This window comes from Pongo abelii, chromosome 18 (genome assembly GCF_028885655.2).
Source record: "Pongo abelii isolate AG06213 chromosome 18, NHGRI_mPonAbe1-v2.0_pri, whole genome shotgun sequence".
Lineage (NCBI taxonomy): Eukaryota > Metazoa > Chordata > Mammalia > Primates > Hominidae > Pongo > Pongo abelii.
In genome coordinates, this window is record NC_072003.2 from 77,517,715 (window position 1) to 77,534,049 (window position 16,335).

The 16,335-nt window shown below is 47.6% G+C and overlaps 1 protein-coding gene across 7 annotated transcripts in view; it reads left to right on the forward strand.

Moving 5' to 3' along the window:
• Positions 1–1,009: 1,009 nt before the first annotated feature.
• Positions 1,010–16,335, forward strand: part of WWOX (WW domain containing oxidoreductase) — a 1,117,686-nt gene continuing 1,102,360 nt past the window's right edge. For 6 of the 7 annotated variants that reach the window (XM_054533076.1, XM_054533075.2, XM_054533077.2 and 3 more), the window contains exons 1-3: positions 1,010–2,687; positions 11,094–11,158; positions 12,456–12,513. In XM_054533076.1, coding sequence (XP_054389051.1) covers positions 2,581–2,687; positions 11,094–11,158; positions 12,456–12,513 — 230 coding nt within the window. In that variant the 5' untranslated portion in view covers positions 1,010–2,580. 7 annotated transcript variants of the gene reach the window in all.

Sequence of the window (16,335 nt, forward strand, 5' to 3'; positions counted from 1 at the left end):
TTTCCTACAAATAGCAAAGGAATAAGTAGGCTTAGGTGAGAGAGGAAAGGGGCTAAATTGAGGGGAGCAGTGGAGCAACAGATTAGTGGTAGCAGATTTATTTTTATTTATCTTTTTTTGTTGTTGCTGGAGTGCAGTGGTAAAATCATGGCTCACTGTACCCTTGAACTTCTAGGCTACAGCCTAGGAGTAAATACTAGGATTACTAGTAATTACTCTAGGATTACTAGAGTAATCCTCCCACCTTAGCCTCCCAACTAGCTGAGACTACAGGCATGCACCACCACACTGGCTAGCTTTTAAATTTTTTGTAGAGATGGGGTGGGGGGTGGGTCTCACTATGTTGCCCAGGCTGGTCTTGAACTCCTGGGCTCAAGCAATTCTCCTGCCTCAGCCTCCCAAAGTGCTGGGATTACAGTTGTGAGCCACCACACCCAATCCAATGGTAGCAGATTTAAACACAGGTGGATTTGGAAAAAATCTTATGATAGCTTTAAGATGAGAGAGCAGGCCTGTTAAACGCTTTGTTAAGCTTGTTTTTGGTTGGTCAAGCACAGAAAGGCAAGTGTCTCCGCTAAAGAGTACATTGAGCAGGAATCCTAAGCAATCATCAATTTGAGAACATGAAGACAAAAAGCAGCTGCCACACACTGCCCATTAACATATATATTTTTAAAATTGCTTATTTTCAATTTTATTTTTTTGCTGTCTCAGCAGAATCAAATATATGTAATTATTCTGATGCAGGCTTGCATTCTCTGGGACCTAGGCCTGAGAAATCATGGTCAGTAGATTTCTCTGTAACATGGGGCTGGGGAGCAAGTGCCAAACAGGGAATGTTCTGGAAAACTCCTTAGGCACAAGCTGAAGATATGTTTGAGGTTTTGGATACAGAACATTTATAGGATACCTCTTGGTGGTCCAAGAGGACTTGAGTCTACTTTGTAAATACGGGATTTTGTTTTTAATTAGATTGATTCACAGAGAGCCAAACCTAAGGAATCACATCATTCATTCATTTGTTCATTTAATAAATTTGTAGGTTGAAGCATTTACCAAGTGCTGGCAATAGAAAGAAGTCCCGGGTGTGCTTTGTCAGTTTAGTCGGGACTACACAGATGAGTCAATAACTGTAGTGGAGTGATGTGATCTCAACCGCAAGGAATCCCCCGGCTCTCCTCTCTTCCTGTGCCTCCTCAGGTAGTTAGCTACCCTTTCTTTCTTTAATTTTCTCTTTCTTTCTTTCCTTCCCTTTCTTTCTTTCTTTCTTTCTTTCTTTTCTTTCTTTTTTCTTTCTCTCTCTTTCTTTCTTTCTTTCTCTTTCCTTTCTTTCTTTCCTTCTTTACTTCTTTCTTTCTCTCTTTCTCTCTCTCTCTCTTTCTTTCTTTCTTTCCAGATTCTGGACCCATTCCAGACTTACTACAGGAAATTCTCTAAAGGTGAGGCAGTTTTTTAAAGACAGCAGCTCTCTCTGTTGCCCATGCTGGAGTGCAATGGCCTGATCATAGCTCACTGCAGCCTCGACATCTTGGGCTCAAGCGATCCTCCCCCATCAGCCTCACTGAGTAGCTGGGACTACAGATGTGCACCACTGTGCCCGGCAAACTAAAAAAATAATTATTTTTGGTAGAGACAGGGGTCTTGCGATGTTGCCCAGGCTGTTCTCAAACTCCTGGCCTCAAGTGATCCTCCTGCCTCAGCCTCCTAATGTGTTTGGATTACAGGCATGAGCCACTGAGCCCGGCCTAGCTACCCTGTCTGAGTTGTGCCCACTACACAAAGGTGTCAGGTACATGAGATGTCTGTGCATTTCTGGCCTGGACCCCACATTAAGTGCTCCGTAAACATCAGTCTTTGTTATCAACAGCACTGTGTTTTGGCTGGAAGAAACTTCTCTAAAACCAGGAAATCAGGAATCAGCAGTTTTAAGTTCTCCAGGTTATATTTTAACATTGTGTTCATATGCAAAACAAAGGTTGTGAATCAGCACGAATGCTCGCAAGCCCTGGAAGGTTCGTGATCATGGACTTTCACGAGGACCCAAGGCAAGGAGAGACAGAAGCCCAGGACAACAGCATGGGCGCCCATTTTGTGTCGGGCGCCGCTTTTCAGTCAGGCGCCGCCTGAACTACATTTCCCATATCCAATTGCCGGGCTCCTGCAGGATTGGCCAGAACAACGCGGAAGTGATTACGGGTCGCCCAGCAACGGGCGGAGTCCTGGTCGGAAACTGGATGCGCACGCCCCTTCCCTGCGGCGGGGAGCCTGAGAAGGCTCAGCTCCCCCTCCAGCGCCTTGGAGCGCTCTCCGGCTTTGATGTCTAGCCCGGCGGCAGCGCGATCTCTTAGGCCCTTTCACCGTCTTCCTCTCCAGGCCCTGCCCCTTTGACGCCGGCAGTCGCGATATTGCGGAGACTGGATTTCAGCTTCGTGGTCGGCGGAGCGGCCCGTGGAGGGCGCAGTGCGCAAGCGTGAGCGGTCGGGCTCCGACGCGCGCGGGTCTCGTTTGGCGCGGGAGTGAGTTCCTGGGCGAGGGGACCCGGCAGCGGGCGATCGGGGGTCAGGTGCCTCCATAGTCAGCATGGCAGCGCTGCGCTACGCGGGCCTGGATGACACGGACAGTGAGGACGAGCTGCCTCCGGGCTGGGAGGAGAGAACCACCAAGGACGGCTGGGTTTACTACGCCAAGTAAGGGGGCCGCAGTGGGGCCGCGGACGCACCTGGGACCCTGCACTGCCCTCGGACGCCACCTGCGCGGGGAGGGCCCGCACTCCAGCGCAGAGAGTGCGGTGCAAACTGGAAGTGACTGTTAAGGAGCTTCAGGGAAAAGGGTCCAGGGTTCCCAGGAGGAGCCGGCCCCCTTGGTGGGCCCTGGGTCCAGCGGGGGTCACCTGGCGGCTTTCCGGCGCGCCCTCTGCTGTTCAGGATGCAGCACTGCGCGGCGAGGCGAGGGCAAAGCGGCTTCATCCCCGCCAAAAAATAAAGACGTTTTAAAAAGTGCACATGCTCAGCTCCCTCCTGCAGGCTCTGGGTTGCAGGGCTAGGAGTTTTGTTTTGTTTTGTTTTCTCCAGACCGGTATTGCTCAGTCACCCAGGCTGGAGTGCAGTGGTGCTATCATAGCCCACTGCAGCCTCTATCTACTGGGTTCGGGCAATCCTCTCATCTCAGCCTCCTGAGTGGCTGGAACTACAGGCGTGCACTACCATGCCCGACTAATTTTTTAAATATTTGTAGAGACTAGGGTCGCACCATGTTGACCAGGCTGGTCTCGAACTGCTGGGCTCAAGCAGTCCACCTGCCTCAGCCTCCGGAATTGTTGAGATTACAGGCGTGAGCCACTGCGCCTAGCCAGGAGTATTTTTTAGCAGAAGTCCTAGATAGCTTCGCTATCATTTCCTGAGAAAGTTTTGGAAACCCCAGCAGAGCCTTCATCTTTAACTGTGTGACCTTGGGCCATTGAAATAACGTTTAATCTCAGTTTTCTCACCCGTAAAATGGGTTGATATGAGGGTCAGTTCAGGCACTGTGCGTAAAGCACACAGCACCGTGTCTGGTAGGTACTCTCTGTTCCTTAACTGTCTTTCCTGATTGCTCTTAAGATATGGATAGTGCGTCTTATATCAGCACCTTAGAATCACCTAGGGAATGTCCTAAATACACGTTTTGGGTCTCCATAGAGAACCTACTGCAGCCGACTCTCAACTTTGGGAGTCTGTTTTTTTAAGCTTTCCAGGTGAGGTGGAATATCACCTGGTTTTGAGAAACATGGATGTAAATCTGATTTTCAGCACCTGGGAAACTTTTTTTGTGAGAGCCTTTTTCTGGGCCCCACTTCCAGAGGGTTTTTCTTTTTCTTTTTTTTCCTTTGAGACGGAGTCTTGCTCTGTTGCCCAGGCTGGAGTGCAGCGGTGCGATCTCGACTGACTGCAACCTCCCCCTCCCGGGTTCACGCCATTCTCCTGCCTCAGCCTCCCGAGTAGCTGGGACTACAGGCGCCCACCACCATGCCTGGCTATTTTGTATTTTTAATAGAGACGGGGTTTCACCATGTTAGCCAGGATGGGCTCGATCTCCTGACCTGACCTCGTGATCCGCCCGGCTCGGCCTCTCAAAGTGCTGGGATTAGAGGTGTAAGCCACTGCGCCCGGCCTTTTTTTTTTTTTTTTTTTTTTTTTTTTAAAGACAGAGTCTCGCTCCGTCGCCCAGACTGGAGTGCAGTGGTGCGATCTTGGCTCACTGCAACCTCTGCATGCCGAGTTCAAGCGATTCTCGTGTCTCAGCCTCCCGAATACCTGGGATTACAGGCGCCGGCCACCAGGCCTGGGTAATTTCGCCCTGTTGGCCAGGCTGGTCCCCAACTCCTGGCCTCAAGTGATCCGCCCACCTCGGCCTCCCAAAGTGCTGGGATTACAGACAGGAGCCACTGCGCCAGCCCAGAATTTCTGATTTAATTGGTTTGGCCCCTCTCCTCTCCCTTGGTAGGTTTTAAAAATCTTACCTCCCAGGTGATTCTAATCTATGCAAGGATGTGAACCACTGCTGCCGTTGGTGGCAAGGTAGAGGAAAAACAAAGTTCTGATGAGTTCATTCAAGACACGCACAGGTATTATGTGCCAGACCTTTGGCTGGCACTGGTTATACCGAGGCAAATAAGAGCCAGTTGTCACCCTTAGGACCCAATCTTATTAGGGCACAGTGACATGTGTAGGAGCGTCACCACGCAGTGTGTATACCAGGAAGCAGCGTGTCTGGCATGAGGTGTGTGTAGGTAGTTGGGGGGATCGTGAGGGAATATGGTGGCACGCTCACAGTAACCTTCACTTCCTGGGCTCAAGCGATCCTTCCGCCTCAGCCTGTTGAGTACCCGGGACCACAGGTGTGTGCCTCCACACCCAGCTAATTATTATATGTTTTGTAGAAATGGGGTCTCACCATGTTGCCCAGGCTGGTTTGAACTCCTGAACTCAAGCCAGCCTCCCTCCTGAAGCACTGGAATCACAGGCCTGAGGCACTGTGCCAAGCCCAGAGCGGTGTTTCGAGTGCAAGTAGAGGTGGGTGGGGCAGGAGGGCAGTCTAGGTAGAGGGAACAGTGAGAGGAGAGACCCCCTGCATGACCTGTCCAGGGGCCTGTGATCTTTGTGAGGGTCCAGGAATGTGAAGGTTAAGGCAGGGAAGGGAGGACCCAGTTCAAGGAGTTCTGTGCCTTGCTGAGAAGCTTGGGCTCTTTTGGCAGAGCCAGAGAGTGGCATTCATTCAGCTTGTGACTTCCGGAAGAATTTCTGGCTCTGGAGAATTAAAGGGACATTTCCAGCAGCAGAGCTCCAGTAGCCTTTGCAGGAGTGGAGGCAAGCTCCTGAGCAGGCACTTGCTGTTCCTCTCACCTGTACGTCTGTCAGGGAAAGGCTCCTTCTCATCCTTCAGAGCTGAGCTTACATGTCACTGCCCAAGAGACCTTCCTGTGTCCCCTCGACCTTGTACTGGTCACCTTGTTTCTCTGCTTCTTCGTGCTTAGCCTTGGCTGTGTACTCCTCCTTGTTGGCCCTGTCTCCCTTGCCTAGGTTGCAGATGTGATGGGGCAGCTTGTTCATCTGAGTGTCCCCAGTGCTTGGCACCCAGCAGCCGTAAGATGAGCCCCTGTGGGATGAGTAAATGAATCATCTCGGGAAGGTCAGCCGCGGGCTTCTATAGGTGGGTGGGTGGTGCACTGGGCCCCAGAGTACAAAGATGCATATGACCCGATTCTGGCTTCCTAAGCCCACCTCTGCCTCTGGCTCTGTGGTGCATCTCCTCCTTTGCCACTCAGCCCCAGAGGTGCTTCTGCTTCCCTGCAGGCTTGCCCTGGAGCCTGGCGCTAGGGCCCTGGGTCTCCCTTGCTCCTGCTCGCCCTGCGTGCCCCCTGTGCCTGCCTTCCTGCTGCCTGGCCTTTCTCCCATCTGCTTTCTTCCTGAGTGGCCCCTGGCCAGGGGACTTGGGTGCATACATGGTTTCCATACGCCTTTCCTCCAGCCCTCCCGACTAGTGTCTTAAATCTCAAGCTGGCCTTCCGCTGTTTTTTTTGTTTTTTTTTTTTTAAATTTAATTTCATTTAAAATTCTGGGATACATGTGCAGGATGTGCAGGTTTGTTACATAAGTAAACCTGTGTCATGGTGCCTTGCTGCACCTGTCAACCCATCACCTAGGTATTCGGCCCCTCATGCATTAGCTATTTATTGTTTACACCAGCTGAGATGCCAGGGCTTGGCTGGCTCCCAGCTGGGGGGCTCACTCTCTGGACCTTGTGTCCGTTCCCGCCGGCCCTCAGTTCTCTGGGTATCAGGCTTGAAAGGCTGAAGTTCTTTGGGTGTTAGCTTAGGATGCCTCTGATCCATCCTAACCCGACATTCGCTTCATCTCTCCTGATCTGTGAGCATCCTGGCCCTTCTTTTCTTTTCAGTTTTAATTTTTGCACTGGCTCCAACCCCTTTTCATTCCTGACTCTGGAAGTGACACTTGTTTTTCTCTTGGGGTTTGGGAAACTTTACAGTTGTTCTTTCTAGGAGGCTGCTCTTTGAGTCATTTCTTTTCCATATTGTTTCTCCTACTGTAGCAGGGCCACGGCCAGGGATAGAGGCTGTAGCTCCCACTGAGACCTCGGGGTCTGGTGGAACCCGGTCTTGTGTGGGTGCTGTCGGCCTCTCCTGTTTTCCCACCTGCCCCGTGGTTCACTTGTATGCCTCAAAGGCACACACGTCCTACCGCTCCAAAGCCCATGAGGGTGGGCTCCCAGGGGTGAGGTCGGGGGAGACCGGGAACCCGAGAGAGCTGCTGGGCCTTTCTTCTACCCCTCTCCCCTCACAGTCTCAGAGCAGCCCCTTCGTGGGAGATGGGGAGTGAGGGACAAGGTCTCAGTGTCAGAGCTGTCCTTGTTTGTCCTTCCCTGTCCCCCTTATGAAGCTCAGGCCTTTTGGCAGTCAGAGGCCTCAATGGCTCCTGCGTCCACAGGGCTGGCTGTCCTCACCGTCAACTCTAGATCTCCCTGCTAACTTACACTGTGCTCCAAACACACACGCACACACCATAGGCTGGGCATGGTGGGAGGCCAAGGTGGGGGGGTCGCTTCACCCCAGGAGCTGGAGGCTGCAGTGGGCTATGATTGCGTCACTGTACTCTAGCCTGGGCCACAAAATGAGACCCTGTCTAGAAAAAAATAACAGAAAACACCCCATACGTGGAAATGTGGTATTCACGTAATATGATGTTCACTTAATTTTGAATCCTTTGGTTTAAGTTTAGATTACTATTAATTATCTTTTTAAATGACAAGCTTATTGAAAGAATAAAAAATCAAAGATGGCTTCTATTTAAAGGAGAATAGGAGAACACTTAGGGGACATGTGTTCTAATTTTCTTTTCATTAAAAAGTCATTTACGGTTATAATTAAACAGAACATCTTTTAATTAATTTTTATATTTATTAAAAAATTCTTCTGTTGAAAGGTAGGGTTCTTAGTTCTTCCCATGTTAACTCACTCGGTCCTCTATAACCCCAAGAAGTAGGTGCTGTTATTGTCCCCATCTAAACTGATGAGGAAACTGAGGCACGGGATTAAATGACTTCTTCAAGGGCACAGTGGCTGGCAAATGGGAGACCCAGAAAACTTGGACAGTCAGGCTCCAGAATCTTCACGACCAAATTACTCTCTCCGCTTCAGCTGGTTCCGGGTTCTTCCCCAGGGATGGTTGTGTTCTGCAGGGGATGGTTGGCAACATCTGGAGATGCTTTCTGTTGCTACAGCTATGGGACTGGGGTATTGGCATCTGATGGGCAGAGGCCAGTGGTGCCCAAGACAGCCCCACAACAAAGAATGATGCAGGCCGGGTGCAGTGGCTCATGCCTGTAATCCCAGCACTTTGGGAGGCCAAGGCAGGTGGATCAGTTGAGGTCAGGAGTTCGAGACCTGCCTGGCTAACATGGTGAAACCCCATCTCTACTAAAAATACAAAAATTATCCCGGCGTGGTGGCAGGTGCCTGTAATCCTAGCTACTCAGGCTGAGGCAGGAGAATTGCTTGAACCCGGGAGTCAGAGGTTGCAGTGAGCTGAGATTGCACCACTGTACTCCAGCCTGGGCGACAGAGCGAGACTGTCTCAAAAAAAAAAAAAAGAATGATCCAGCCCCAAGTGCCACCAGCAATGAGGATAAGAAACCCTGGTTCAGGCATGTTCTGTGAAAGTCAAGAACGTAGGTTGACAGAGTTTGTTTTGTTTTTTAAATGTCTTTCTGAATAAATAAAAACCGTTCTGAGTGAGTTTTGTAGCTCCTTTGGAAAGTATTCATTCTGCATGTTTACATTTGTGCACCTGCTGTGGGCCAGGCATGAGGCTACATGTCTTAGGGCCCAGCTTCACCTAGTAAGGGCCGGGAGGCTCTTTCTGTGCCAGCTGCCTGCCGACAAGGCTCACCTTCCACTGTTAAGGGTCATTTTGTGGAATTTTTTTTTTTTTTTTTTTTTTTTGAGGTTGAGTCTTGCTTTTTCACCCAGGCTGGGCTGCAGTGGTGTGACTTTGGCTCACTGCAACCTCCACCTCCCAGGTTCAGGAAATTTTCATGCCTCAGCCACTCAAGTAGCTGCAATTACAGGCATGTGCCACCATGTCTGTCTAATTTTTGTATTTTTAGTAGAGATGAGGTTTTGCCATGTTGCCTAGGCTGGTCTCGATCTCCTGGGCTCTAGTGATCCTCCTGCCTCGGCCTCCCAAAGTGCTGAGATTACAGGCGTGAGCCACTGCGCCCGGCCGCTTCGTGGATTCTTGAGGGCAGAGTTTTTTGGAGCTAGGCTTCAAGCGCATTTCATGTGTGCCTATGAGATGAAGACTACTTTTAATGGCAGGCAAGGAAAATGCAACTCCATCTCTTAACTTTCTTGAAGAAGCATGAGACACAGCTCCGCAAGGGGCAGGAAGGTTTCATGTTATTGCCAATGCTTGGTTTCTCTGATTGCTGTTGCCATTCATTTTGAAGGAGAAGCAGGAGTTGGTATACCAATATTCCCACTGTGCCAGCAGAGAGCGGGTTATCCTTACCAGAGAGCCAGAGAGTCAGAGCTGCATTTTTTTTTTTTTTGAGATGGAGTTTCGCAATTGTTGCCCAGGCTGGAGTGCGCGATCTCGGCTCACTGCAGCCTCTGCCTCCCGGATTCAAGCGATTCCCCTGCCTCAGCCTCCCGAGTAGCTGGGATTACAGGCATGTGCCACCACGCCCGGCTAATTTTGTATTTTAGTAGAGACAGAGTTTCTCCATGTTGGTCAGGCTGGTCGTGAACTCCTGACCTCAGGTGATCTGCCTGCCTTGCCCTCCCGAAGTGCTGGGATTACAGGAGTGATCCACCACTGCGCCCTGCCATAGAGCTACTTTTTTTGCAAGTGATATTGGATGGTGGTTGATGTACAAAGTAGGAGTTTGTCGTTGCTACTGATACTGTAGCTGGTACAAGGATTTAATCGTTCTCCAAGCACTGTCACAGGTGTCATGTGTCTCGCCTTTTCAGCAGCTCTGTGAGGTGGCAGTAGCGCTGGGGAGACTGGCTGGACTCAGCTAGCATGGGACACTCAGGTCTTCAGCGTGCTGAGTGAGGCATTCCTGCACTATGACAGAGACCCAGCTGCCAAGACTTTGTCAAACAGACCAGAAGCCAGCAGTTCATGAAAAGACCTTGCTTGCAAATTATAGAATTTTTTTTAGAAAAATCATGCTCTCTATATTTATTTTCTGCAAAATACTTAATAGGGAAAGAATGTTCACATCTTATCATCTAGATGTTGCTGATTAAATAATATAACTTTCTGGGTTGGCATGAGTAGGTGAACTTTTAGGAAACCCAGCCTACCATTCGAATACCTCTTGTAGCACCTGGCTGTTTCCCTGTTGAAATAATTGTATGTTTTCCTGGATACCTTATTACCTGGTGACACGTGTTTCTAGTTATTGGCCTACAATTTTAATTATAACTTGGGGTGGTGGTCTGAAATGAAATGTTAAGTTTGACGCAAAAATCGGACTAGTTAGTGTAACTGATTTGTTCAAAATAATAGCTTACATTTCCCAGAGCTTTTTGTATGCCAGGTGCTATGCGAAACCCTGGATGTACAATATTCTTATAGCAGCCCCTGAGATGAGTGCTAGGATTATTTCCATTTTGCAGATGGATGGAGATTAAGGAGTGGGGTCACTTGACCAAAGGTGCACAGCGCACGGCTAGGTGCCCTATGGGGAGGTCTTACTGCATCTCTTTACCTCTTGGGACCAGTTAGGAACCAGTGCTTAACGAAACACTTTGAAGTTACATCTGTGGAAAGAATAAACATTTTGGCTGGGCAAGGTGGCAGGGGCTTCCAGTCCCAGCCACTCAAGAGGCTGAAATAGGAGGGTCACTTGAGTCCAGGAGTTCCAGTCCAGCCTAGGCAACTTAGTGAGACCCTGATTCTTTAAAAAGAAATACAAATAAATAAGTAAACATTTTAAGAGATTACGTAAATTAGATATTATGAATTTTGTCCCTACATCCTGGAATAAAACTAAAACAAATACAGAGCAAAATGCCTCTAGATTTATTTATTTATTTATTTTTTTTTTGAGATGGAGTCTCGCTCTGTCGCCAGGCTGGAGTGCAGCGGCGTGATCTCAGCTCACTGCAACCTCTGCCTCCCTGGTTCAAGCGATTCTCCTTCCTCAGCCTCCCGAGTAGCTGGGACTACAGGCACGTGCCACTGTGCCCAGCTAATTTTTGTTAGAGACGGGGTTTCACCATGTTGGCCAGGATGATCTCGATCTCCTGACCTCGTGATCTGCTCCCCTAGGGCTCCCAAAGTGCTGGGATTACAGATGTGAGCCACCGCACCCAACTGCCTCTAGATATTTTGAGTGATTCAGTAAACCTCCTAAAGTTGACCCCATAGCTGGGGTCACAGTCCTCTTTCTCCTTCTTCCCCCACTTCCTCCTTGTATCTGGCTGGCTGGGAGAGAAAAAATTTAATACAATTGATTACTTTTTAGAAGAGTTAATTTTTACTTACTACTGTGGATTTTTCTTTTCTTTTTTTTTTTTTTAACAGTCACACCGAGGAGAAGACTCAGTGGGAACATCCAAAAACTGGAAAAAGAAAACGAGTGGCAGGAGGTTTGTATGTTGTTGTCAAAGGATCTTGGATGGAAGCATTAAGTAGATGAGGAAATGTCACCGGCAGAGAGGTGACAGGTTATTGTGTGTTTTAGGGAGGGCTCTCTGATAGAGAAGCAGACTCCCACTCTGAGGAGCTTATGGGATGTGGCAGAAGAAGATGATGAGATCATGGGGTGGAGTGAGGATGATTTCTTACTGGTCTTAAAGTACCAAAATGGCCATATGTGGTGGCTCATGCCTGTAATCCCAGCACTTTGGGAGGCCGAGGTGGGTGGATCACCTGAGGTCAGGAGTTCGAGACCAGCCTGGCCAACATGTTGAAACTGCGTCTCTTCTAAAAATACAAAAATTAGCTGGTCATGGTTGCGTGCGCCTGTAATTCCAGCTACTTTGGATGCTGAGGCATGAGAAGCGCTCAAACCCAGGAGGTGGATGTTGCAGTGAGCCAAGATCACACCACTGCACTCCAGCCTCAGTGACAGGGTGAGATGCTGTCTGAAAAATAGCAACAACAACAACAACAAAAAACACAATCAAAATAATAGAGGCCTTTGATTCGCAGTTTATGATGTTTTCCTATAGTTGCAGTGTTTATAAAATTGTTCTTGGCTGTACTATGGAATTAAATATATAAGTATTTGGGAATTTCGTAAAGATTACCATGACTTCTAGGTGATTCTCAGCTAGTGTGTGATCCACGGAATAGAAGTATAAGAAGGGGCCAGGCGTGGTGCCTTGTGCCTGTGATCCCAGCACTTTGGGAGGCAGAGGTGGGAGGATCACTTGTGCCCGGGAATTCGAGATGAGCCTGGACAACATAGTGAGACCCCATCTCAAAAAAAAATAAGATTCCTGCCCTTAAGAGGTTTAGGGTCTAGTTGAAGAGTCAACGTGTGCCCATGAAAAAAAAAAGGCCATGCCCTCTAATATTGTATGAGGCATCACAAATCAGTGTATGAATGACGCTGGGTGCCTGCCCTGCATATAGGTATGTTCTGTGAGCTCATTCAAGGGAAAATTCCCATGGATTGGCACAACCAGTATGGTTTATAGAGTGATCAGGAATAAAATAGGTTTTCTTCAAAACAAGAGGCAAAACTGTGGAGCCCAGGTGGGATAGGGGCCTTCTGCAGCTGCCGCAATTGGAACATGTGACGAAAGCCAGTTGATGTGACAGCTGTTGGGTGGGAGGGACAGGCTTGGGGTGGGTCCGGGAGGGCTCCTCCCCTTCCTGACCCGGGGACAGTCTTTACTTCCCCCTGGCACCTGTAGACCTGTCTTTGTTGTGTTTCAGATTTGCCATACGGATGGGAACAAGAAACTGATGAGAACGGACAAGTGTTTTTTGTTGAGTAAGTGTCTACAAAGAAACCATTCTCAGCTGTTTTGCTTTTTAATAGGAATTTTTAATTATAAAAGTAATACACAGTAACTGTAGAAAAATACAAAGTATAATAGTATGTATCTGTAATCTTAGCAGAAGTAACTACTTTTAACATCTCTGGATTTATTCTTTTATTTTCCATGCACATGCATCCTTAAAAAAAAAAGAGTAGGGAGGCCAGGCATGGTGGCTCATGCCTGTAATCCCAGCACTTTGGGAGGCTGAAGCGGGTGGATCATGAGGTCAAGAGATCAAGACCGTTCTGGCCAACATGGTGAAACTCCGTCTCTACTAAAAATACAAAAATTAGCTGGGTGTGGTGGCATGTGCCTGTGGTCCCCCAGCTACTCGGGAGGCTAATGCGGGAGAATCACTTGAACCCAGGAGGCAGAGGTTGCAGTGAGCTGAGATCGCGCCACTGCACTCCAGCCTGGGCGACAGAACGAGACTCCTATAAAAACAAAAAAAAACAAAAAAAAACAGGGAATGCACTGTGTGGACTGTTTAGTAATGTGCTTTTTCCACGTAATATATTATGAGCATTTTCTTGTATCCATATCTATTTTTCAAAAAGATGCTATTTAGCAGCTCTAGACTTATTATTTTGTACAGATATACTATAATTTATCAAATTGCCTATTGGACATTAATGCTAAATTCCTATTATAGAGAACCTGTAATTATAAATAATGTATTGAGCATCCTTATCTGTAAGACTTTTTCACCTCTCTGATTCTGTCTTTAGGATAAATTCCATTATCACGCAGCAATAGTAACCACCTGTCCCAACATACAGCATGAGCCAGGCCTGATTCTAATCATCTTGTATCTGTAGCATTAGGTCATTCGATCCCCACCATGCCCTGAGAGGTAGTATTGTTGTTATCCCTAGCTTACTGCCAGTGACACAGACTTGAGGGGTTAAGTGACTTGTTAAGGATCCCACAGCAAAGAAGTAGCACACCCAGGCTTTGAGCCCAGCACCTGCTCCAGGAACTACTCTTGACCACTGTAGTTAAGAGGAGAATTAATATTTCATAACTATCAACATTTAAATTAGAAGCTTGAATAGTCTTTGACAAGGTTAGGATTGGTTGGTTAATAGAAGTTGATTTAAGCAGGAATTTTTTTTTTTTTAAGTTATGAATGTAACATAAACGTTTTAGTGTTTGATTCAAGTACACCAACATTTAGGGGTCGGGCCAGCCCTGCTCTTTGAGTGTGAGTGTGCTGCATGGATCCAGTGTGATCTTTCTTCCCCAAGCACGCCTGTAACATGACATCTACAATTTCTCCTTTCACTTTATGTGGGCGAAAGAGTACCTAGGTGCCGAGGCAAGAGACTGAAGGCACAAACTGTTTCAGTATAATACAGAAAATAGTTAGAATAAGAATAGTCATAATACAGATTAGATATAGAGATGATCATGGACAATTATCAATCATTACTATAAACACTATTAATCATTAGCTTTTAATATTACTCTTTGTTGCATTGCTAATATAACCTAGGAATAACTGGCAGGTATAGGCTCAGGTGCTAAAGGGACGTTGTGAGAAGTAACCTAGAAGGCAAGAGGTAGCCTTCTGTCACGCCTGCGTAAGGGCCGCTTGAGGTCTCCTTGGTCAAGTGGTAACACCAGTGTCTGGGAAGGTACCCGTTACTTAGCCGACCGCGAAAGGGAGTCTCCTTTCCTTGGAGGAGTCAGGGAACACTCTGCTCCACCAGCTTCTTGTGGAAGGCTGGATGTTATCCAGGCCTGCCCGCAGTCATCCGGAGGCCTAAACCCCTCCCTGTGTTGCTGTGTTTCAGTGGTCACACACCTTGTCCACTTTCATGCTCCTCCCGTACTCCTGGTTCCCATTTGAAGTTCGTAGTAGATAGCGGTAGAAGAAATAGTGAAAGTCTTAAAGTCTTTGATCTTTCTTTTAAGTGCGGAAAAGAAAATGCTGACATATGCTGCCTTCTCTCTCTGCTTCGGCTACCTAAAAGGGAAGGGCCCTCTATCCTGTAATCACGTGACTTGCTTCACCTTGTCAATCACTTAGAAGATTCACCCTCCTTACCCTGCCCCCTTGTCTTGTATGCGATAAATATCAGCGCGCCCAGCCGTTCGGGGCCACTACCGGTCTCCACGTCTTGGTGGTAGTGGTTCCCCGGGCCCAGCTGTTTTCTCCTTATCTCTTTGTCTTGTGTCTTTATTTATTACAATCCCTCATCTCCACACACGGGGAGAACACCCACTAAGCCCAGTAGGGCTGGACCCTACAACTTTAAGGTTGAGCAAACACAGTATTTTCAAAGAATCTGATTGCTACGTCATTTGGGAGTTTTATGGTATTTTTCTAGCATTTTCACTGTAGTTGATTGAACCAAAACTTTTTTTTTAGCTACTTGTCTTTGAGGCTCTCCAAAGCATTCAACCACATTTTCATAGATACCATTGACACTATTTTCACCTCCCATGTTATCAGTTTGTGTAATAATTAATAGCTTGCTAAATAATGTAGTTACAGTAACAAGTTGAAATGACATATGTGTTTTTTGAGCAAACCTAGTGAACTTTTGGTGCAAAACCAATATTGAGAGCGAATAGGCCAAAGCTTGCTTGAGAGAAGTCTCTCAGGCCACCACAGGCAGCCCCAGGAAGACAGGGCTGTCCAGCAGTTGGATAGGTGGGAGTGCCTGTTATTTGTTAAAAGGCTTTTCCCCTAACTTGTGAACGTTTTTTTTCCTCAACTAATTAAGGATATCAACGCATTGGTTGTATGTTGGAAATGTTTTTTTTTTTTTTTCAAGTTTTCTTTTTTTCTTTTTTAAACTGGGTCTTGCTGTGTTATCCAGGGCTGAGGTGCAGTGACACAGTCACAGCTCACTGCAGCCTCAACCTCCTGGACTCAAATGATCCTCCTGCCTCAGCCTCCTTAGGAGCTGGGACTACAGGATCATGCCGCTGTGCCCAGCTAATTTTTAAAGACTTTTTTTTGTAGAGACTAAGGTTCAATATGTTGCCCAGGCTGGTCTTGAACTTCTGGCCTTCAGCGATCCTCCCGCCTTGACTTCCCAAAGCATTCGTATTACAGGCATGAGCCACCACACCTGACTGAATTTCTTAAATTTTTTATGTAGTCAAATCAGTTTTCTCCTGTGCAGTCTTTGCCTTTGCATTCACGCTTGGAAAGTTACTCCCTGAAATGGATATTAATCAACCAAGAGCAGCAGGTATCAGGCATGTCCCCTGGACCAGCAGCATTATTATCACCTGGGAATTCAATAAAAATGTACATTCCCAGGCCCCCACCCCAGACCTACTGAATCAGCACTGGGGTGGGGCTGGCAATCTGCACTCTAATAAGTCCTCCAGGGGATCCTGATGCTCCCTAGCTTGAGAGCCACCCGTCTAGAGCAGGGGCTGTCTACTTTGTCTGTAAAGGGCTAGATAATATGTTTTAGGATTTGCGGGCCATATGGTTTCTGTTGCAATGATTCAACTCTGCCTTTGTCGTGCTAAAGCAGCTATACACAGTATAAAAGTGATGGGCATTGTCGTGTTCCAATAAAACTTTATTTACAAAACCAGGCAGTGGGCCAGATTTGGCCAGCTCCTGGTCTAATCTAGAGGAGTAAGCAAGGGCTTTGGGGAAGCCTGGAAGTTGGCTGCCCTGGCTAGTTCTCACTTTTCTGAGCCTATTGCAGTGGTGTGCTGGTAAATGTTTAGCACCAGGTCTTCAGGGGAAAAAAAGCCACTGTTTGTTTCCACAGTATAAATACGTTGGCCATAGCTGATTT